The sequence below is a fragment of the Scyliorhinus torazame genome, chromosome 8 (assembly GCF_047496885.1).
Source record: "Scyliorhinus torazame isolate Kashiwa2021f chromosome 8, sScyTor2.1, whole genome shotgun sequence".
In the NCBI taxonomy this organism is placed as follows: domain Eukaryota; kingdom Metazoa; phylum Chordata; class Chondrichthyes; order Carcharhiniformes; family Scyliorhinidae; genus Scyliorhinus; species Scyliorhinus torazame.
The window spans coordinates 219,540,284-219,559,508 of NC_092714.1; the positions used below are offsets into that span (position 1 = coordinate 219,540,284).

Consider the following 19,225-nt stretch of genomic DNA (forward strand, 5'->3'; position numbering starts at 1 on the left):
TCGACGTCCCCTCGTTCGGTGCGCACGAGTGTGGGAGTCTGCAAAAAGCGCGCAAAATGGCCGCCCCCATCCAGGCTGAGGCCCTGGAGTTGCTCGATTGCTTGGACTCGTTCTGCCTCGTGGGGACCTTGCTGCCGTTTCAGCCGCTTGGATGTGGGAATACCGACTAGTGGCGTGTTCGTGTAGCACGCCACTAGTCGGTATTCCCACATCCAAGCGCCTGGCAATCGCTAGGGTGAGCTGCTTTACCTTGAGGAGCTGCTGGCGTAGGGGGTCCGACTGAACACCGAAAACGATCTGGTCGCGTATCATGGAGTCGGAGGTGGGCCAGTAATTACAGGACTTCGCAAGGTTGCGGAGGTGGGTGAGAAAGGACGGGAAAGGTTCATCCTTACCCTGCAAACCTTCATTCACCTCTATGTTGCAGTGACTGTCAAACTTGAGGAGGACCATCTTGAATTTTGATTTATCTTCACCATCAGCAAAGGTGAGAGAATTGAAAATGTGGATGGTATGTTCCCCTGCCGTGGATAGGAAGAGAGCGATCTTCCTGGTGTCTGAGGCAGCTTCCCGGTCAGTGGCTTCAAGGTAGAGCTGGAAGCGTTGTTTGAATATCTTCCAGTTGGCCCCTAGGTTACCGGTGATGCAGAGCGGCGGCGGGCGGACGCTGTCCATTTTGCAGGATGGCTGTATGCTGGTGGAAGGCAGATCACTTGCAGGTAGGTCTAAGAAGTTCTAACATCCCTCAACTCCTGGTATCATGATGTGTTGGGTGCTCCGGATCCGTGGAACAGATACAGGCCACCAACACTTAAAATAGTACAACACTATTTTATTAAGTTAGAAACTGGTGAACATACTTTCACTGTGGGTTAATACGATGTTAGATTAAACTAAATACCTATGCCTGTCCTAACCAGTCTATGCACTCAGCACATGGTGAAGATCTGTGCTGTAAGCTGTAAGCTCTGTCCTTCTCGGAGGCTGCATCCTGAATGAATGGGAAAACTGATGCCCCCTGTCTTTATAGTGAGTGTGCTCTAACTGGTGATTGGCTGCGGTGTTGTGTGTGTTAATTGGTCTTGCTGTGTGCCCATCAGTGTGTGTGTGGCTGAACCATGATATACTGGTGTATATTATGACACCTTCGAGTCGTGCCCTCGGGTGAGGGGTTGGCTCTTGGAGACAAGGGTTAGCTGCTCGCGCCTTAGCTAATGAGGCCTGTCCGGAGGCCCCAGACCAATGCGGAGAACCACTATAATGACGCCGATGCAGCAACCAGCAGCATCATTGCACGGTGCATCGGCATCCTAAAGATGCGCTTCCGATGCCTGGACCACCCCGATGGGTGCTTCAATATAGCCCCAGGAGGGTCTCTAACATCGTGTCAGCCTGCTGCATGCTGCACGACATCGCGCAGCAGATGAGGAGGAGGAGGAAGAACGACAGGCCTTATCTGACGAGAAGGATGGCCAGGAAGAGCCTGAGCTGGCACAGCAGGCCGCCCAACATGTGCTCCAGGGCTGCCACACAGGGGACAACCTCATCACCCCAGATTTGCCAACTAGGAGGCCTGGCCACCGATAGCTCTGCCACCCTGTCCCACCTCTCCATACCCTAGCCACCCCACACCCCCACTCCCTTCCAAGTGGTGCCCCTTTCCCTATAGTCGCTCACATCCTCCCGTCTCCCCTCCCTTCCCTGCACCACCTCAGTCCCTCCTACCTTCACACCATCCCACCACCCCAGCTCCCCCTTCCTCCTCCAAGGTTCCTACCAGCATCACTACAGGGTGTTGGCGTTGGTTGGCAGTATCAGCAGGTCTTGTCCACTGATGGAGGATGATGATGACGTGCTGTGAGATGAGCTCTGGCTCTCCTCAGCAATTGACAAGGTCTGACTCTTGCCTTCAGGGTCACCTTCAACTGTCCACCTGGGTGATCCCTGCATGTGTGCTGGCCATTCCATCTCACAGGCCCATATAGCTTTTAGGGGGGTGGGGAGATGGTTATGGAGATGGTGAGCGGTGATGGGTTACTTACTCGGTAAGTTGTCCTATAAGGCGGCCTCACACTTCTGGCCCCGTTCCCTGCCACTTCTGAGGGTGACTCCAGGTGGAGCATTTAATTGTCCCTGCAGCCAGCCCTGTGCCATCCTCCAACACCCACACCCCACATCACCAACCTCCCACATCCCCCACCCGGCACACACTGAACACCAAGCCCATCACCCCTCACACCCTTCAGACAGAGGACTGTTGGTGAAAGCATGTTTAATAGTGACTATATACATTACTGTGCTCTGACCCCCACATCTAACATATGTGCTGCACCCATGCCAACTTAACTGGTGTCTAACTTCCTTATCTTTCATGGCCTACCACTCCTTCAAGGTGTGACCCGAGACAGCATATCAGATATGGAGACAGCCTGCTGCATATCTCACCCTCTGACATGAGATACCTTTGGCGGTTGTCCTCTGGCCTTCCTGGACCTGGATGGGCCTGGCTGACTTTCGGGTGTCACAAATTATGAGGTGCCACCATGTTCTGCCCACTGCCCATTAGATGCGCCAGTGTCCGGTGGGGGAGATTCAGAAGTGTTCCCAGCTCCTCCCCTGCAGGAGGCATCGGCATGGGCCCCAGAACAACCTCCTCCCTCAGGGTGCTCGATGGCCCCCGGCCTACTCCATGGGACGGAGGTGAGGCTGGAGTGAACTCCAGAGGGTCCACGGTCACCTAGTGCTGCCAGTCCTGGAGGACCGCCCTCGTCTCAATCAGCGTCTCAAAGCCGTCAACCATGGAGCACTGAGATTGTGCTACGTCCCTCAGCGAGTGCGTCATGTCCCTCACGGCCTCGGTTATTTCCTCTGGAGGCAGCCGCCTAGCAGCAGGCCACAGTGGGGCAATGTTCCTAGCAGGCCTAGAGAGCCTCCCTAAATGCTATGCTTCAGCTGCAACCACAGGGCCCAATGTGGACGTGTTGCCCTACCCCCTCACAATAGTGAGGGCTTTTATTTAAGTTAAAAAGAGGGAGCCTCCATCTTGGGGTGCACTCTCCCTCACTTACCTGTAAAGATATCCTGCTATTGCTTCTGATCTATGCCTTCGATTGACTTACCAACTTTGAGAACCTGCCTGCCATCCTTAATTGGGCTGCAAACCTACCCTCTGGCCTTTAGTTGTTCAATTTGGAGAATATTGCAGGTGAGTGACTAATTCAGACACGGTGCGGGCTTCTGATCCCAATTTGAGCCGGGTGTCAGCGTCCTGAAATCTATGGGGATTGTCCTGACCATAGCTTTTTACTCTATCAAACTCTTCCTTCTAGTTTATATACACAATCTAATTTGCTGGTCAATTTGACCTCCTGCTTGCTATCTTCTTAATCCCCTACAGTTGTTGAACTACACATAGACTTAAACTAAGATCGATCTGTGACGACCGGAAGACTTTAAGTTCTAAGTATTGGGCAATTTAAGGGTTAAAAGCCTGGGGATAGAGTGTGTTTGACTGCAGCCATCATATTTTTTTTAAAAATAATTCTGTTTTGCAGTGCCTGGGTGTTTTAGGTCTCGGCTAATGGATGGTGGTTTGACTGGGAAAGTCCCTGAGGAGTTAAAGTGCTTTGCAGCTTGCAGAGAGAATTTGTTTTTCAGCTTAGGAAGATTAGGTCATTGCTGGGTGGAACCAGGGAAGGCAGATTGACATTTTGAAAAGCTGTGGAGAGAAGCAGCTTTTCGAGAATGCTGCGGAGTGAAGCAATTTTTGGAGAAAGCTATGGAATGAGATACGTTTTTGGAGAAAGCGATGGAAAGTGACGGTTTGCGGAGAAACGTTGGAGAAAGGAGTTGAATTCTGATCTGTCTGACGCTGAGTCCACAATTCTCCCACAGTAAGATAGACTGAGAGCTGTATGTTTTTTTCTCTTGTTGTTTAATGGGAAATTGAGTAGTAGTGTTTAAGGTGTAAATTGTAAGTTGTTCTTTTCGGGTGTGAAGTTAACAAAGTTTAATATTGACTTCCGGGTGCGGCGATGACCAGCTGAGTCGCACGTTTCGGCAGCTCCCGGTGGAACGGACTTTTGGGCTCTTAATAAGAGCCCCAACGGCAATTTTAACGGCTAAAAGTACTGTGCGGTGAACCAGAAGGGAATCCCCCCTGGATACGGATGAAAAAAGGAGAGGAAGGTGGCCGGATTGCGGTGGATCCTTCAGAGCAGCGGCAAGGAAGGCAAGCAAAAAGCAAGATGGCGTCAGAAGGTGGCAGTTTAATATGGGGCCCTGAACAACACGGGTTTTTGAAACACTGCGTGGAAGAACTCAAAAAGGAAATGAAGAAGGAGCTGTTGGCCCCGATATTACAGGCGATCAAAGGGCTAAAGGAGGAGCAAAAGATCCAGGAGCGAGAGCTTCGGGTCGTGAAGGCAAAGGCTGCCGAGAATGAGGACGACATACAGGGCCTGGTGGTGAAGACGGAGACGCAGGAGGCACATCAGAAACGATGTGTGGAAAGGCTGGAGGCGCTGGAGAACAACGCGAGGAGGAACAACCTAAGGATTCTTGGTCTTCCTGAAGGTGCGGAGGGAGCGGACGTCGGGGCATATGTGAGCACGATGCTGCACTCGTTAATGGGAGCGGAGGCCCCGGCGGGTCCGCTGGAGGTGGAGGGAGCATACCGAGTGGTGGCGCGAGGACCGAGAGCAGGAGAAATTCCTAGAGCCATAGTGGTGAGATTCCTCCGTTTTAAGGACAAAGAGATGGTCCTTAGATGGGCAAAGAAAACTCGCAGCAGTAAGTGGGAGAACGCGGTGATCCGCGTATACCAAGACTGGAGTGCGGAGGTGGCGAGAAGGAGGGTGAGCTTTAATCGGGCCAAGGCGGTGCTTCACAAAAAGAAGATAAAATTCGGAATGCTGCAACCGGCAAGACTGTGGGTCACATATCAAGGGAGGCACCACTACTTTGAGACGGCGGATGAGGCGTGGACTTTTATTGTGGAAGAAAAATTGGAATGAGCGGGTTTTTAAAAAAAAAAGAACGTTTGAAACAAAGTGGTGGGGCGAGTATGGGGGGCGAAGAGGGGGGTAAAAAGGGGGGAAAGAGGAGTTTTATGTTATTAATCCTGCGATGTGGTAACTTTTCTCTCTTCCACAGGAGGTGGTCGGGGGAGGAAAGGAGGTGGAGGAGATGGGGCGTTGACCATTGGGGGCGGGGCCAAGGGGGAAGCGCGGGCTCTGTTCCCGCGCTATGATAATCATGGCGGGAATAGGGAAGCAGGAAGGAGGGGGCGTCGCACGGTGCGAACCGAGGTCACGGGGGGAAGCCGAGGTCGGCCAGAGTTTGCTGACTTCTGGGAGCAACATGGGGGGTGTAACTACACTAGTGGGGGATCTAGCGGGGGGGGGTGGGAGGGAGGTGGGAGGGGGGAACTATTGGGCTGCTGCTGCTGGGGAGAGGGGGGAGCTGGTATGGGGTGGGATGGGCGGGGGGGCACCGCCTGGGGGGGACACAGCTGCGTGGGAACCGGATGAGGAGCTGGAAAAAGGGGATGGCTAATCGACAAGGGGGGGGGTAAAAAGCCCCCCAACGCGGCTGATCACATGGAACGTGAGAGGGCTGAACGGGCCGATAAAGAGGGCACGGGTACTCGCACACCTTAAGAAACTTAAGGCAGACGTGGTTATGTTACAGGAAACGCACTTGAAACTGATAGACCAGGTGAGACTACGCAAAGGTTGGGTGGGGCAGGTGTTCCATTCAGGGCTAGATGCGAAAAACAGGGGGGTGGCGATATTAGTGGGGAAGCGGGTAATGTTTGAGGCAAAGACTATAGTGGCGGATAGTGGGGGCAGATACGTGATGGTGAGTGGCAAACTACAGGGGGAGACGGTGGTTTTGGTAAACGTATATGCCCCGAACTGGGACGATGCCAATTTTATGAGGCGTATGCTAGGACGCATCCCGGACCTAGAGGTGGGAAAGTTGGTAATGGGGGGAGATTTCAATACGGTTTTGGAACCAGGGCTGGACAGGTCGAGGTCCAGGACTGGAAGGAGGCCGGCAGCAGCCAAGGTGCTTAAAGATTTTATGGAGCAGATGGGAGGAGTAGACCCGTGGAGATTTAGCAGACCTAGGAGTAAGGAGTTTTCGTTTTTCTCCTATGTCCACAAAGTCTATTCGCGAATAGACTTTTTTGTTTTGGGAAGGGCGTTGATCCCGAAGGTGAGGGGAACGGAGTATACAGCTATAGCCATTTCGGATCACGCTCCACATTGGGTGGACTTGGAGATAGGGGAGGAAACAGAAGGGCGCCCACCCTGGAGAATGGACATGGGACTAATGGCAGATGAGGGGGGGTGTCTAAGGGTGAGGGGGTGCATTGAAAAGTACTTGGAACTCAATGATAATGGGGAGGTCCAGGTGGGAGTGGTCTGGGAGGCGCTGAAGACAGTGGTTAGAGGGGAGCTGATATCAATAAGGGCACATAAAGGAAAGCAGGAGAGTAGGGAACGGGAGCGGTTGCTGCAAGAACTTCTGAGGGTGGACAGGCAATATGCGGAGGCACCGGAGGAGGGACTGTACAGGGAAAGGCAAAGGCTACACGTAGAATTTGACCTGCTGACAACGGGTACTGCAGAGGCACAGTGGAGGAAGGCACAGGGTGTACAGTACGAATATGGGGAGAAGGCGAGCAGGTTGCTGGCCCACCAATTGAGGAAAAGGGGAGCAGCGAGGGAAATAGGGGGAGTGAGGGATGAGGAAGGAGAGATGGAGCGGGGAGCGGAGAGAGTGAATGGAGTGTTCAAGGCATTTTATAAAAAATTATACGAAGCTCAACCCCCGGATGGGAGGGAGAGAATGATGGGCTTTCTGGACCGGCTGGAATTTCCCACGGTGGAGGAGCAGGAAAGGGTGGGACTGGGAGCACAGATTGAAATAGAGGAAGTAGTGAAAGGAATTAGGAGCATGCAGGCGGGGAAGGCTCCGGGACCGGATGGATTCCCAGTTGAATTTTACAGGAAATATGTGGACTTGCTCGCCCCGCTACTGATGAGGACCTTTAATGAGGCAAAGGAAAGGGGACAGCTGCCCCCGACTATGTCTGAGGCAACGATATCGCTTCTCCTAAAGAAGGAAAAGGACCCGCTGCAATGCGGGTCCTATAGACCTATTTCCCTCCTAAATGTAGACACTAAGATTCTGGCCAAGGTAATGGCAATGAGGATAGAGGATTGTGTCCCGAGGCTGGTCCATGAGGACCAAACTGGGTTTGTGAAGGGGAGACAGCTGAATACGAATATACGGAGGCTGCTAGGGGTAATGATGATGCCCCCACCAGAGGGGGAAGCAGAGATAGTGGTGGCGATGGATGCCGAGAAAGCATTTGATAGAGTGGAGTGGGATTATCTGTGGGAGGTGCTGAGGAGATTTGGTTTTGGAGATGAATATGTTGGATGGGTGCAGCTGTTGTATAGGGCCCCAGTGGCGAGTGTGGTCACGAATGGACGGGGATCTGCATACTTTTGGCTCCATAGAGGGACAAGGCAGGGATGCCCTCTGTCCCCATTATTGTTTGCACTGGCGATTGAGCCCCTGGCAATAAATTTTTTGGGGTAGAGGATAGGTGTGCGAGCTGCTCGAGAAGCCCAGCGAATCACACCCACATGTTCTGGTCAAGTCCGGCACTACAGGGGTTCTGGGTGGGGGTGACAAAGGTGCTTTCGAAAGTAGTGGGGGTCCAGGTCGAACCAAGCTGGGGGTTGGCTATATTTGGGGTTGCACAAGAGCCGGGAGTACAGGAGGCGAGAGAGGCCGATGTTTTGGCCTTTGCGTCCCTAGTAGCCCGGCGCAGGATACTGTTGATGTGGAAGGAAGCCAAGCCCCCGGGTGTGGAGACCTGGATAAATGACATGGCAGGGTTTATAAAGCTGGAACGGATTAAGTTCGTCCTAAGGGGATCGGCTCAAGGGTTCACCAGGCGGTGGCAACCGTTCGTCGAATACCTCACAGAAAGATAGAGGGAATGGAAAAGAAGAAGGCAGCAGCAGCAGCCCGGGGGGGGGGAGGAACCAGAAGGACTCTCAGGGTTGTTAATATATATGTATAATATGTATAAGTCGTTGCTATAAATAATTGTATATTGGACTGTTAAATCATATTTTTGGAGAGTGTTTATCTGAGACAAGGCAGTTGCCATTTAGTTTTAGTTTTTGTTATATATTATTTATTTTTTGTTTATAAAACAGGTCATTGTTATTTATACGGTTATATTATTGTGTAAAGGATACACAATGTACTGTGATGGTTGACCAAAAATTTTCAATAAAATATTGAAAAAAAAACAAAGTTTAATATTGTAGTCGCAATAAAATTTTGTTTTAACAATAACCAATCCCTATTTCTTCATGCAATTACGTGGGAGGTCGGTACATTATGGTCAGTGGGAAGCTAGAGGTGGTGCAGGTGGTATTAGTAAATGTGTATGTGGCAAATTGGGATGATGTGGAGTTCATAAAGAGGCTGCTGGGGAAGATACCAGACCTGAACTTGCACAGGTTGGTCATGGGAGGGGACTTCAACACAGTTATGGACTCTGGCTTGGACCGGTCAAGCTTAAAAACGGGCAGGGTGACAGCAATGGCAAAGGAACTAAGAGGGTTCATGGAGCTGATGGGGGGGGGGGGGGGGCGGGGGGGGGGGGGGGGGGGGGGTGGATCCGTGGCGATTTGGGCAGCCGAGGGTGAAGGAGTTCTCCTTTTACTCACACGTGCATAAAGTGTATTCCCGGATTGATTTCTTTATTTTGAGCAAGGCTTGCTGGCTGGGGTGGTGGACAGGGGGTACTCGGCGATGAAAATCTCAGACCATGCTCCGCACTAGGTTGACCTGCAGGTTAGTAAAGAGAGTAACCAGCGCCCGCACTGGAGGTTGGATGTGGGACTTTTGGCGGATGAAGGGGTGTCCGAGCGGCTGAGGAAATGGATTCAGAACTACCTGCAGGTCAATGACATGGAGGAAATTTCAGCAGCGGTGGTGTGGGAAGCTCTGAAGGCGGGCCGATAGGGCGAAGGTGGACAGGGCGGAGACGGACCGACTGGTAAAGGAGTTATTACAGATTGATAGGAGGTATGCGGAGACCCTGGAAGCAGGGCTTTTAAGGGAACGGCGAAGGTTATAGGCGGAGTTTAGCTTGCTGACCACAGGGAAGGCGGTGGTGCAGCTGAGAAAGGCGAGGGGGGTGATCTATGAACATGGAGAGAAGGCCAGCAGAATGCTTGCACAGCATCTTAGGAAGAGGGAGACAGCTAGGGAGATAGGGAAAGTAAAGGATGGAGATGGGAACCTGTTTGGTGATTCAGTAGGTGTGAATAAGGGGTTTCTGCAGCAGGCTGAACAGGTCGGAACCCCTGACGGAGCCGGTGGGGATGAGGCACTTCTTGGAGGGGCTGAATTTCCCGAAGGTGGACGGGGAGCGGGTTGAAGGGTTGGGGGCCCCAATCGGGCTGGAGGAGATAGTGGAGGGCCTGAAGGCCATGCAGGCGGGTAAGGCCCCGGGTCCGGACGGGTACCCAGTGGAGTTTTATAAAAAATTCTCCGGGATATTGGGGCCGGTGTTGATGAGGATGTTCAATGAGGCAAGGGAAAGAGGGGTGCTGCCCTGACGATGTCACAGGCAACGATTTCACTGATCCTTCAGCGTGCCAAGAACCCAGAGCTGTGTGGGCCCTACAGGCCGATCTCCCTGTTGAATGTAGATGCCAAGTTGCTGGCCAAAGTCTTGTCCTCCAGGATCGAGGATTGTGTTCTGGACGTTAATGGGGAGGACCAGACGGGGTTTGTTAAGGCAGACAGTTGGTGGCCAATGTAAGAAGGCTGTTAAATGTGATCATGATGCCCCCGGAAGGTAGGGAGGTGGAGGTAGTGATCGCAATGGATGCAGAAAAGGCCTTTGATCGGGTAGAATGGGACTATCTGTGGGAGATACTGGGACGGTTCAGATTCGGGTGGGGCTTTATTGACTGGGTCAGGTTACTGTATCAGGCTCCTGTGGCAAGTGTACGGATAAATAGGACATTGGACTATTTCAGACTGCACCAGGGGACGAGAGAGGGATGCCCTCTCTCCTCACTGTTGTTTGCGCTGGCTATAGAGCCATTGGCAACTGCTCTGAGAGCCTCGAGGGGCTGGAGGGGACTGGTCCGGGGGGGGGGGGGGGGTTGGAGCACAGGGTTTCGCTCTATGCGGATGACCTGCTTCTGTACCTTTCGGACCCAAGAGAGGGGATGGAAGAAATCATGAGGACTCCAAGGGAATTTGGCCGGTTTTCGGGGTATAAGCTTAATATGGGAAAGAGTGAGACGTTTGAAGTCCAGGCGAGGGGACAGGAGAAGCGACTGGGAGAGCTGCCGTTTAGGTTAGTAAAGGAAGGCTTTAGGTACCTAGGCATCCAAGTGGCACGGGAATGGGACCGGCTGCATAAATTGAATCTGGCCCGGCTGGTGAACCATATGAAGGACGATTTTCGGAGATGAGACGCGCTTCCGTTGTCACTGGCAGGGAAGGTGCAAAGGGTGAAGACGACGGTCCTCCCGCGATTCCTGTTTGTATTTCAGTGTCACCCCATCTTTATTACGCGGTCCTTTTTTAAGCGGGTCAACAGAGTGATCACGGGCTTCATCTGGGCGGGCAAGACCCCGCGAGTAAGGAAGGTAATGCTTGAGCGGAGTCGGGACAAGGCGGGCTGGCGCTGCCAAATTTTAGCAACTATTACTGGGCAGCTAATATAGCCATGATCAGGAAGTGGGTGGTGGGAGAGGGGTCAGCATGGGAGCGTATGGAGGCGGCTTCCTGTAAGGGCACCAGTTTGGGGGCGTTCGTAACTGCACCTCTGCCATTCCCGCCGGCACGGTACTCCACCAGTCCAGAGGTGGTGGCGGTCCTGAGAGTTTGGGGCCAGTGGAGGCGGCATGTGGGAGCAGTGGGAGCATTGGTCTGGGCCCCAATCTGTGCTAATCACCGGTTTGCCCCGGGGAGTATGGATGGGGGGTTCCGGTTATGGCAGAGAGTGGGGATTGAGAGGATGGGGGATATGTTCATAAAGGGGAGCTTTCCGAGTTTGAGGGCATTGGAGAAAAAGTTTGGGTAGGCGAGGGGAAACAAATTCAGGTATCTGCAGGTGCGGGACTTCCTACATAAACAGGTGTCAACCTTCCCGTTCCTACCGCTAAGGGGGATTCAGGACAGGGTAGTTTCTAGAGGATAGGTAGGAGAAGGGAGCGTCTCGGACATTTATAAGGAGCTTATGGGGTCGGAGGAGAAACAGACCAAGGAGCTGAAGCGCAAGTGGGAGGAGAAGCTAGGAAGTGAGATAGAGGATGGTCTGTGGGCAGAATCGTTGAGTAGAGTCAACACGTCTGCAACATGTGCCAGGCTCAGCCTGATACAATTTAAAGTTGTTCACCAGCTCACATGACAGTGGCCCGGATGAGCAGATTCTTTGGGGTGGTGGACAGGTGCGCAAAATGTGCGGAAGGACCGGCGAACCATGTCCACATGTTTTGGACATGTCTACGGTGTTAAAAACAAGGGTGGCGCTGATTCCAGAGGTGGCGATTTTCGGGGTGTCGGAAGGCCCGGGAATCCAGAAGAAGAAAGAGGCAGATTTTCTGGCCTTTGCGTCCCTGGTAGCCTGGAGACGGATAATTTGCATGGAGGGACTCAAAGCCCCCGAAGTCGGAGACCTGGCTATCGGACATGGCTAGCTTTCTCTGTTTGGAGAAAATCAAGTTTGTCTTGAGAGGGTCACTGTTCGGGTACACCCAGAGGTGGCAACCGTTCGTCGACTTCTTTGCACAAAATTAATCGTCAGCAGACCCGGGGGGGGGGGGGGGGGGGGGGGGGGTAGAGGGGTAGTTTAGATTACAGTAGGGGGTCAATAAGGGTGGGACCTGTACGAGAGGTAAATGGCTTTTGCACTATGTTTATGGTTTCCTGTATATTGTTTATTTTGTTGTTGTCACTATACCAAAAATACCTCAATAAAATGTTTATTAAAATAAAAGTAAAGATCCAAGTTGGCTCGTTAATGAATTCTGAAGCAGTATCATTGTTATTTTTGCCAAGAAATTAAGTATGATTATTGAACATTATATGTTGTCACTATCCCATTCACTTACCAGAAAATGTAATTGTTTATTGCAATTGATGAAAACTAAACTTGATCACAGTGGTGCTCTACAATGAACGTGTCCTATAAAATTGTTGCGCCACACATTGTCTAGGAGTGACAGTGTGTAGGAATACTTGATCTCATATCCACTTGATACAATACTTAAAAGGGAGGTGTGTCTACCTGTGATTGTATGTCGAAGTTCCACTTCAGTTTAGATCTTCTCCTGTACTGGGTTATTCTTAAGGCACGATCAGATGAAATAGCAACATCATCAATTTCTTCTGACATCTGCAAATCAATAAATAATACTGCAGCATGTGCAACAATAGGCATATATTGAATATATTTTAAATACATGAATAATGATGAGACAATATCACTGGCAAAAGACACAAGTGACCATTGGTGAAAGAAAACATCTTACAATCAGTACTTCATTCCCACAGTTCCTGTATTCCTCCAGTAATCTGTCCTGATAGGATATTAGCCCTTGTTTCTTCGCTGATTTCTTCTGTTTCTGAGCAACTTCTGACCGCATGACCCACTCTTCAAGTTCTTCATGAGAGTGAGCGCATACACAGTTCTCGCCAAATTCACAGATGTCAATCCTTTAAAATAAAGTAGGAAACATACTCTATAAAACATGCAGACAGAGAAAATTCCAAGTAGCAAGAGACTGTTCTTGCATTGCTAGTCCTGTACCCAAACAACATCAGGACTGGCTTCATATTCAGATACAAGAACAGAAAATACTGGACAATCTCAGCAGGCTTTGACAAAGAGACATCCAGACTCGAAACGTTAGCTCCCTTCTCTCTCCACAGATGCTGTCAGACCTGCTGAGATTGTTCATTATTTTCTCTTTTTGTTTCAGATTCCAGCATCCGCAGTAATTTGCTTTTATCTTCGTATTCAGATGACTGTTTATTAGATTTCTCTGGACAATGGGATTGAGCTTTTTCAGGTATGATGTTTCAGCTGCCTGTAAATGTAACAATCTGGGTGTCCCAATGCTTTGCCAAGATGGTTTTGAATGAAGGTGGCAGCTTGATATTCTGAGAACAAGTGAGTTTCCTTCCAATCACAGGAAGGGAAAATGAGAAGATTGTCTCTTTTTGATAGCCAGTGCTGGTATTGTAACCTGCTGTCTGCCCACTGCCTGACGACAGGTCACTTGCTCATCCTGTTGATCACAGAATGGGGGATGTGTGGAGGGAAAGGTTGAAGTTACTGTCAGCAACAACTGTGTTTAATCTCATTGCTTAATGTGCTCAGAAACTAGAGTGGCTCAAGGAAATAAAGCATTCCACCTCAGTAGAGGAAAGAACAATGTTATGGTCAGGAAGAAGTCTGTGGACAGTGCTTTTTCAGCCTCTTAATTGAAGGTAGTAGCTGCCAGTTAGCAAGGATTCTCATGAACAGAACAAATAAAAATCTATCAAGGAACAAGTAGGTTTAGTTTAGAACTCTAAATCTATCATTTAAATGTAAGTTGCAGTTAAAGGTATTAGTGTGCCAGGAATGAGCACTGTTTTAAAATGGATAGTAGAGCAGTCAATTCACATTGATCTGGTTGTACTAACTGAGTGACGCAAAGTCCTTAAATTTTACACAGCATGCAATCACATCCAAATCTAACTGATCTTGCCAGACTTTAAAGGTCATGGGGCAGGAACACCTGACACTCACCAGCCAGTGAGAGAGGGTTCAATTAGACCCACCATCTCAACCATGAAAAAAATGCTCTTTTTCTTCAGAGGTTTTTGCTGCTTCCATAGCCTCAATGGGACCAACTTTCACCTATGCCTTGACTCACTCCACATACCAGCCTGCAAAGTTCATTGACGGTATTCTCTGCTAGCTGACGCTGGAATTGGGGAACCCAATTGGGTGGAGAATCGGTTTTGATGCCGAAACCGTGGCGGGTGCTGGTTTCACGCCAAATCGCAATTCTCTGGTGCCTCAACAGTGGCATTAATACGTTCCAGAATACATGTCCGGTAAATGCTGTTGGCATATCATTAGCGGGCCTGACCCGGTTTTCCGGTGCCTCCGGGATGCTCCACCTCCACTGGGGTGAATTCCTGATGACACGGTTCACTTGTGCTTCGAAAACCGTGCAATAGATGCCGTGGCTGCTAAGGGAGAGACAGCGGGCAGGAATGTGCCCAACATGGCCATAGTTTGCTGACAGTCGTGCCGCTGGCCGGAGGGGGCTCCTGCCAGGGCACTGGGGAAGAGCGGGGGTGGCCAGTAGGTGGGCTGTGGGGTCAGGGTGGACGAGCATGGAGCACCATTGCCAGAGCTTGCAAGGCAGCTATACAGCTGTGCATGCCGCTGAGTGCCCACTGTGAACTTAGTGCCACGGGTCATATGTATGTCCCCACAAGACACTCCCCTAGGTGCCCTTTGGCCCCAGACAACCCATAAGCAGGATGGGTGCGCTCCAGCGCAATCAGTGCTATATTGTTGGCTGGGATGAGTGTGTGTGGGGAGTGTAATGTGTATATGCTTAGAGCTTGTCAGGCTCCTGAGTGTCAATCACGGACCTGGCAAATCCCACACTTTTTCTCATTGGAATCGATTGTATTCCACATGGCACCAGTGCTAGCCCCTCAATGGTCACTGAATTGGTCCAAGTGCGGTGCCAGTTTTGCTGCCGTGGAAGTCTACGAATCCTGCCCCGGCATCAACACTTAAGTCTTAGGAATGGAGAATCCCGCCCCATGGGTTCAAATGAGCCAAGAAAGTGGGAACTCTGAATGCAGAGTGTCCCTCCCCTTGACCCCAAGCCACTAAAGACATCCTAATAAGAGGCAGACAAATACCCTATAAAAAGCAAGGACCTACTTCTGCCAGGTCTCTGTTATTTTCTTTGGAATTCTGCCATCCATTGTTGGAATTTCATAGGACACTATTTATAAAGCCCCATGGATTTTCAGGCTCATATGTTTTTATCATTTCCAATTCCAGAACTTCTTGCAATATTGTACAACTATTTATGAAGAGGATGGATTACGAGCAACATTCCAGGTGGAATAATATTGTCCAAAACAATTATTATTGATCTTTGTTGGGTTATTTTTGTAAATATTCAAAATTTTATTTACCTTGAACATAATTGATATTTTTTGACTTTCAGGGGTGGTTTTCGGTGCTTCCACACAACTGTAGTATCTTTCAAGACCATCTGAGCATGTTCTATGGCTGCACAATGATTCTCAAAACTATCCTGAGCCGAAAAGGTTACCAGGCAGACTCTACAATAGAACTGAACGCTTCTTTCTGCCAGTCGTTCTGCTCCTGATTCTCCATTACAGTTTTGTTGCTGGGATACTTGAAGCAATGTAGAACGCTTCAAACCTCGCTTTGTCTCTGATTTCCATACCATCAGTTCAACCTCACTATGGGCAAAATGGCAGCGGCTATAACCGTGATGGCATAATGTCCCCTGAAGTACATTTTTGCAGTATTGCAGCTTGTCTGGAGATGTGAGTGGTCTAATTTCATTGCATTGTTTCATACCATTGTTATCTTCAAGGATATGCACCAACAATGGACTCCATCCATGCTGTGCTGAGAATGTACAAAAGCCATGAATGTTTTGATGGGCGAGTAGCTGAGGTGCATTGTAAAAGCATATTGCACATAATTCAACAAATTGTCCTTCAAATTCATTAACAATTCCTTCCTCAACACTTTGCTGTTTTGGAGTAGCTGTGTCTGAACATGGCCTCCCATTGTTTGTTCTTTCTGCCACCAACCTCTTTAGTTTGTTTCGGTCAATTTTGTTATTTTTTTCATAGTTCCACACAGTAGCTTCTTCCTCACTCCACGCAAAGGTGCAGCGATTCTTCTGCGTCGTGCAGCCTAAGCCTTCCTTGTAGAACCAACATACTTCATATCGCACAGGATCAATGAAAGTTGGCCGCCTGCGAATGAATCTCCAGCTGCCGTATCTGCTCTGTTGCTTCCGAGCAACAAGATGGAGATGCTGGCATTTGTGGTTCACATTTTTCAGGACGATGGTGCTCTCATTTGTCCTCTTGAAACACTGTGAGCAAATTAGCTGCAAATCAAGCAGTTTGAAAAGATCTTCCAGGTCTTTCATTCTCCCTCAGGAAGGTTATATAATTAATGGCTTGTTCAGTAGTCAAGATTCTGTCCCTGAGTTATAAAAGCAGTGTCAACCAGTCCTGCAACAATAATGAGAAAGAGAGAAGTGTATTTTTGTAATATTGGTAAATAACATTAAAACCTTATTTATATTGATACAATATGAAAATGACATTGATGGTATCAAATTTTAGTTGAATGCATACTAAATGTTAGAAATAGAATACTCTACTAGCAGAATTGTACATCTCGATGATTACATGATGTAGAGATGCCGGCGTTGGACTGGGGTGAGCTCAATAAGAAGTCTTACAACACCAGGATGAAGTCCAACAGGTTTGTTTTGAATCACTAGCTTTCGGAGCACTGCTCCTTCCTCAGGTGATTCACCCGAGGAAGGAGCAGTGCTCCAAAAGCTAGTGATTCGAAACAAACCTATTGGACTTTAACCTGGTGTTGTAAGACTTTTTCAATGATTACATTCAGAGCAGGATTCAACCCTGCGATCCCATTCAAAATTACAAATAGCAGAGGAGCCCAGGTCACTGGTAGATTTCCTCTGTCTACCTGAGCTCACACCACTTCCTCGGGCTTTGCGGGGAAGTTAACAGTAGATCAGGTGAAGCAACAATAAGGGCCCAGAGGTTACGTAGTGGAGGGAGGATATCTTACAGCCTCCTCCTCTTCCCTCAGTCTTCCCTCCAATGCCTTACTTCTATATCAGCCACAGTCTACAAGACTGGGGTTCCATTCTGTGGCACCTATAATGGTGTTTTCTCTCGGACTAGTGATTAGCTCCCCCTTGGCACTGGACTTTGGCTGAGAAGCTGCTGAGCATGAGGAAACACCCCAGAGCAGCAAACTGGGTCAGCTTGGGCAGTGTTGAAAGGAGATTAATCAGAAGTCCTATTTCACTGTTGCTCCATCATTTAAAAGAAAATCCAGCCTTAAATGTGTGTGAAGATAGATTTTTTAAAATATTTGGGAATATCGGGGTATTCTGTAAAGAAGGCTCCGTGTCTATACATGTGTGTGCATTATTTAATTAATTTGGAGAAGTTTATTAGAGACAGCTTGTCTGCAAGAGGTGAGAGATAAATGAGATAAAGGTGCTGGATGCATGCATTTGTAATGAGAAGCTCTGGCAAAGGTGGATTTATAAGTAAGGACCTTGGGTTTATAAAAATTGCATTAGGAGATAGAACGAGACTTGGCTTTTCAGCTGTTAAAATTCAAAAAGGAGTTTAAGGGACTTTTACAACTTAGAAACATTTCATAAGTAAGCAAGGGGAGGTTGTTGAATTTTATTTGACCCAAAAGTAGAGGCAATAGGAAAACATCAAAGAGTTTTATATATTGGAAACATTTAGTTCAAAGGTGTGCTAAGGACAATGGAATCAGAGATGAAAGGGGGGAGGATATTTAAGGGAAGATGTTGAGCTGAGTTGCGGTGGCTGTAAGGGTGAGATGTCCTGAGACCAGTTCTGTTCTGAGAGAAGGTTTGAAATCTGAAACAACCAATTCAGACCGGAAAATGTTTTGCTTCAGAAAACAGTGTGCTTCTGACCTTTCTTATATGTCCACAGTAGAGTGGAAGTGTTTGAGGAGTTGTGAGGTATACCTTTTCTAAAGTAACAACAGTTTTTGTCTTGGGTAATATTACTGGATTATTACAGTTAAAAATCTATAAGGGAGTTGTTGCCAAGTAGTTTACCTGTGTGTTCTGACAAAAGTGGGGATTTTGGGGGAAAGTTTTGCAAGACTGTTTTAACTGTGCAACTTTCATCTTGTGTACTTAAGGTTTTTTTCTTGTTAATAAATCTTTTAATTTATAAAATCCTAAAAGTGTTACTGGAGTTTTATGCTTCTGGGATCAGTAACCTTTTCTCCTCATTTTCAAAGTACAAAAAAAAGGTTATGACCAGAAAGACAGGTTTCCCTCTGGGAGTTAGCTTGCTCAGTAATTAACATCTGCTGTGGTCGTAACAACATGACAGGCTTCTAATGTTCAATTTTAATTTTCGTTTCCAATTTTCACCTTTCCAGTTGCGAAAGCATTGGCGAATATCCCACAGCCTAAGGACATTGGCATAAATAATAGCACCTCGACAGCCACTTTCTAATTCAGAACACGTGAAGCTTAGAACTTTCTGATCAGTATTTTATCAGCCAAACACTTAAGTAAGCTGTTAGATTCACAACTGTTACTTGTGAGTTGGCCAGACAACCTATGCTCTTTGTCATTTCTCTGTGCTAATCTCTATTTCTCATATGTTTTTATTTACAAATGGAAAGGCTTTTTGTACAAAGTACTATTTTTTGTATAAAATTCTGGGCATAGTCAGAGGGAATTGATGGCCCAGATTTTGTTGGAGCAAGGCATCTTGTAGTGTGTATAGTAGCATGCACAGACTTTTCCTCCTCCCATTTCAGCTCATTTCTTTTCCCCTTTAAGTTGCTGGAATTGTGAGCTGCTAATGATATAGGGAAGCCAAGGGAGAAGTAACAGCCTATCACCCTAACCAATGAGATTTAAGGATTGAGAAAGTCATAAAGGAATTATGGAGATGGAAATGGGGTGAATTAAGTACAGGAAAAAGATATAAAGAGGGAAACTGATTGGAGTAAGAGAGAGAAATAATGAGTCAGAAAGGAAAGCCAAGAAAAACATTTTGAATTTTAAAGAATCTTTAACAGCGATTTACTGCATGTCGATGGAAAAAAACCTGAAGCATTGTAAAATGGGCCACTGATTTACTACCATCCATTTCACGTAACTGCTAAAGACCATTTTCAACCCCTGTGTTACAAAAAGGTTTGAATGATTGAAGTTCATGCCAGAGTAGAATCTGGAATGCACACAAAATGTACCCGAGGTTGGGAGCAGAGCTTCTATTTCAAAACATGGGGGTTTAAATATATGCATTTGCAATCTAT

At 48.3% G+C, this 19,225-nt stretch overlaps 1 protein-coding gene across 3 annotated transcripts in view; it reads right to left on the reverse strand.

The window, feature by feature from the left end:
- Window positions 1-19,225, reverse strand: part of helz2a (helicase with zinc finger 2a) — a 164,607-nt gene that overhangs the window by 116,382 nt on the left and 29,000 nt on the right. For all 3 annotated transcript variants that reach the window (XM_072514773.1, XM_072514772.1, XM_072514774.1), the window contains 3 exons: window positions 15,283-16,368; window positions 12,597-12,780; window positions 12,353-12,460 (listed from right to left, as the gene is read on the reverse strand). In XM_072514773.1, the coding sequence (XP_072370874.1) occupies window positions 12,353-12,460; window positions 12,597-12,780; window positions 15,283-16,283 (1,293 nt within the window). In that variant the 5' untranslated portion in view covers window positions 16,284-16,368. The remainder of the gene's footprint in view (window positions 1-12,352; window positions 12,461-12,596; window positions 12,781-15,282; window positions 16,369-19,225) is intronic.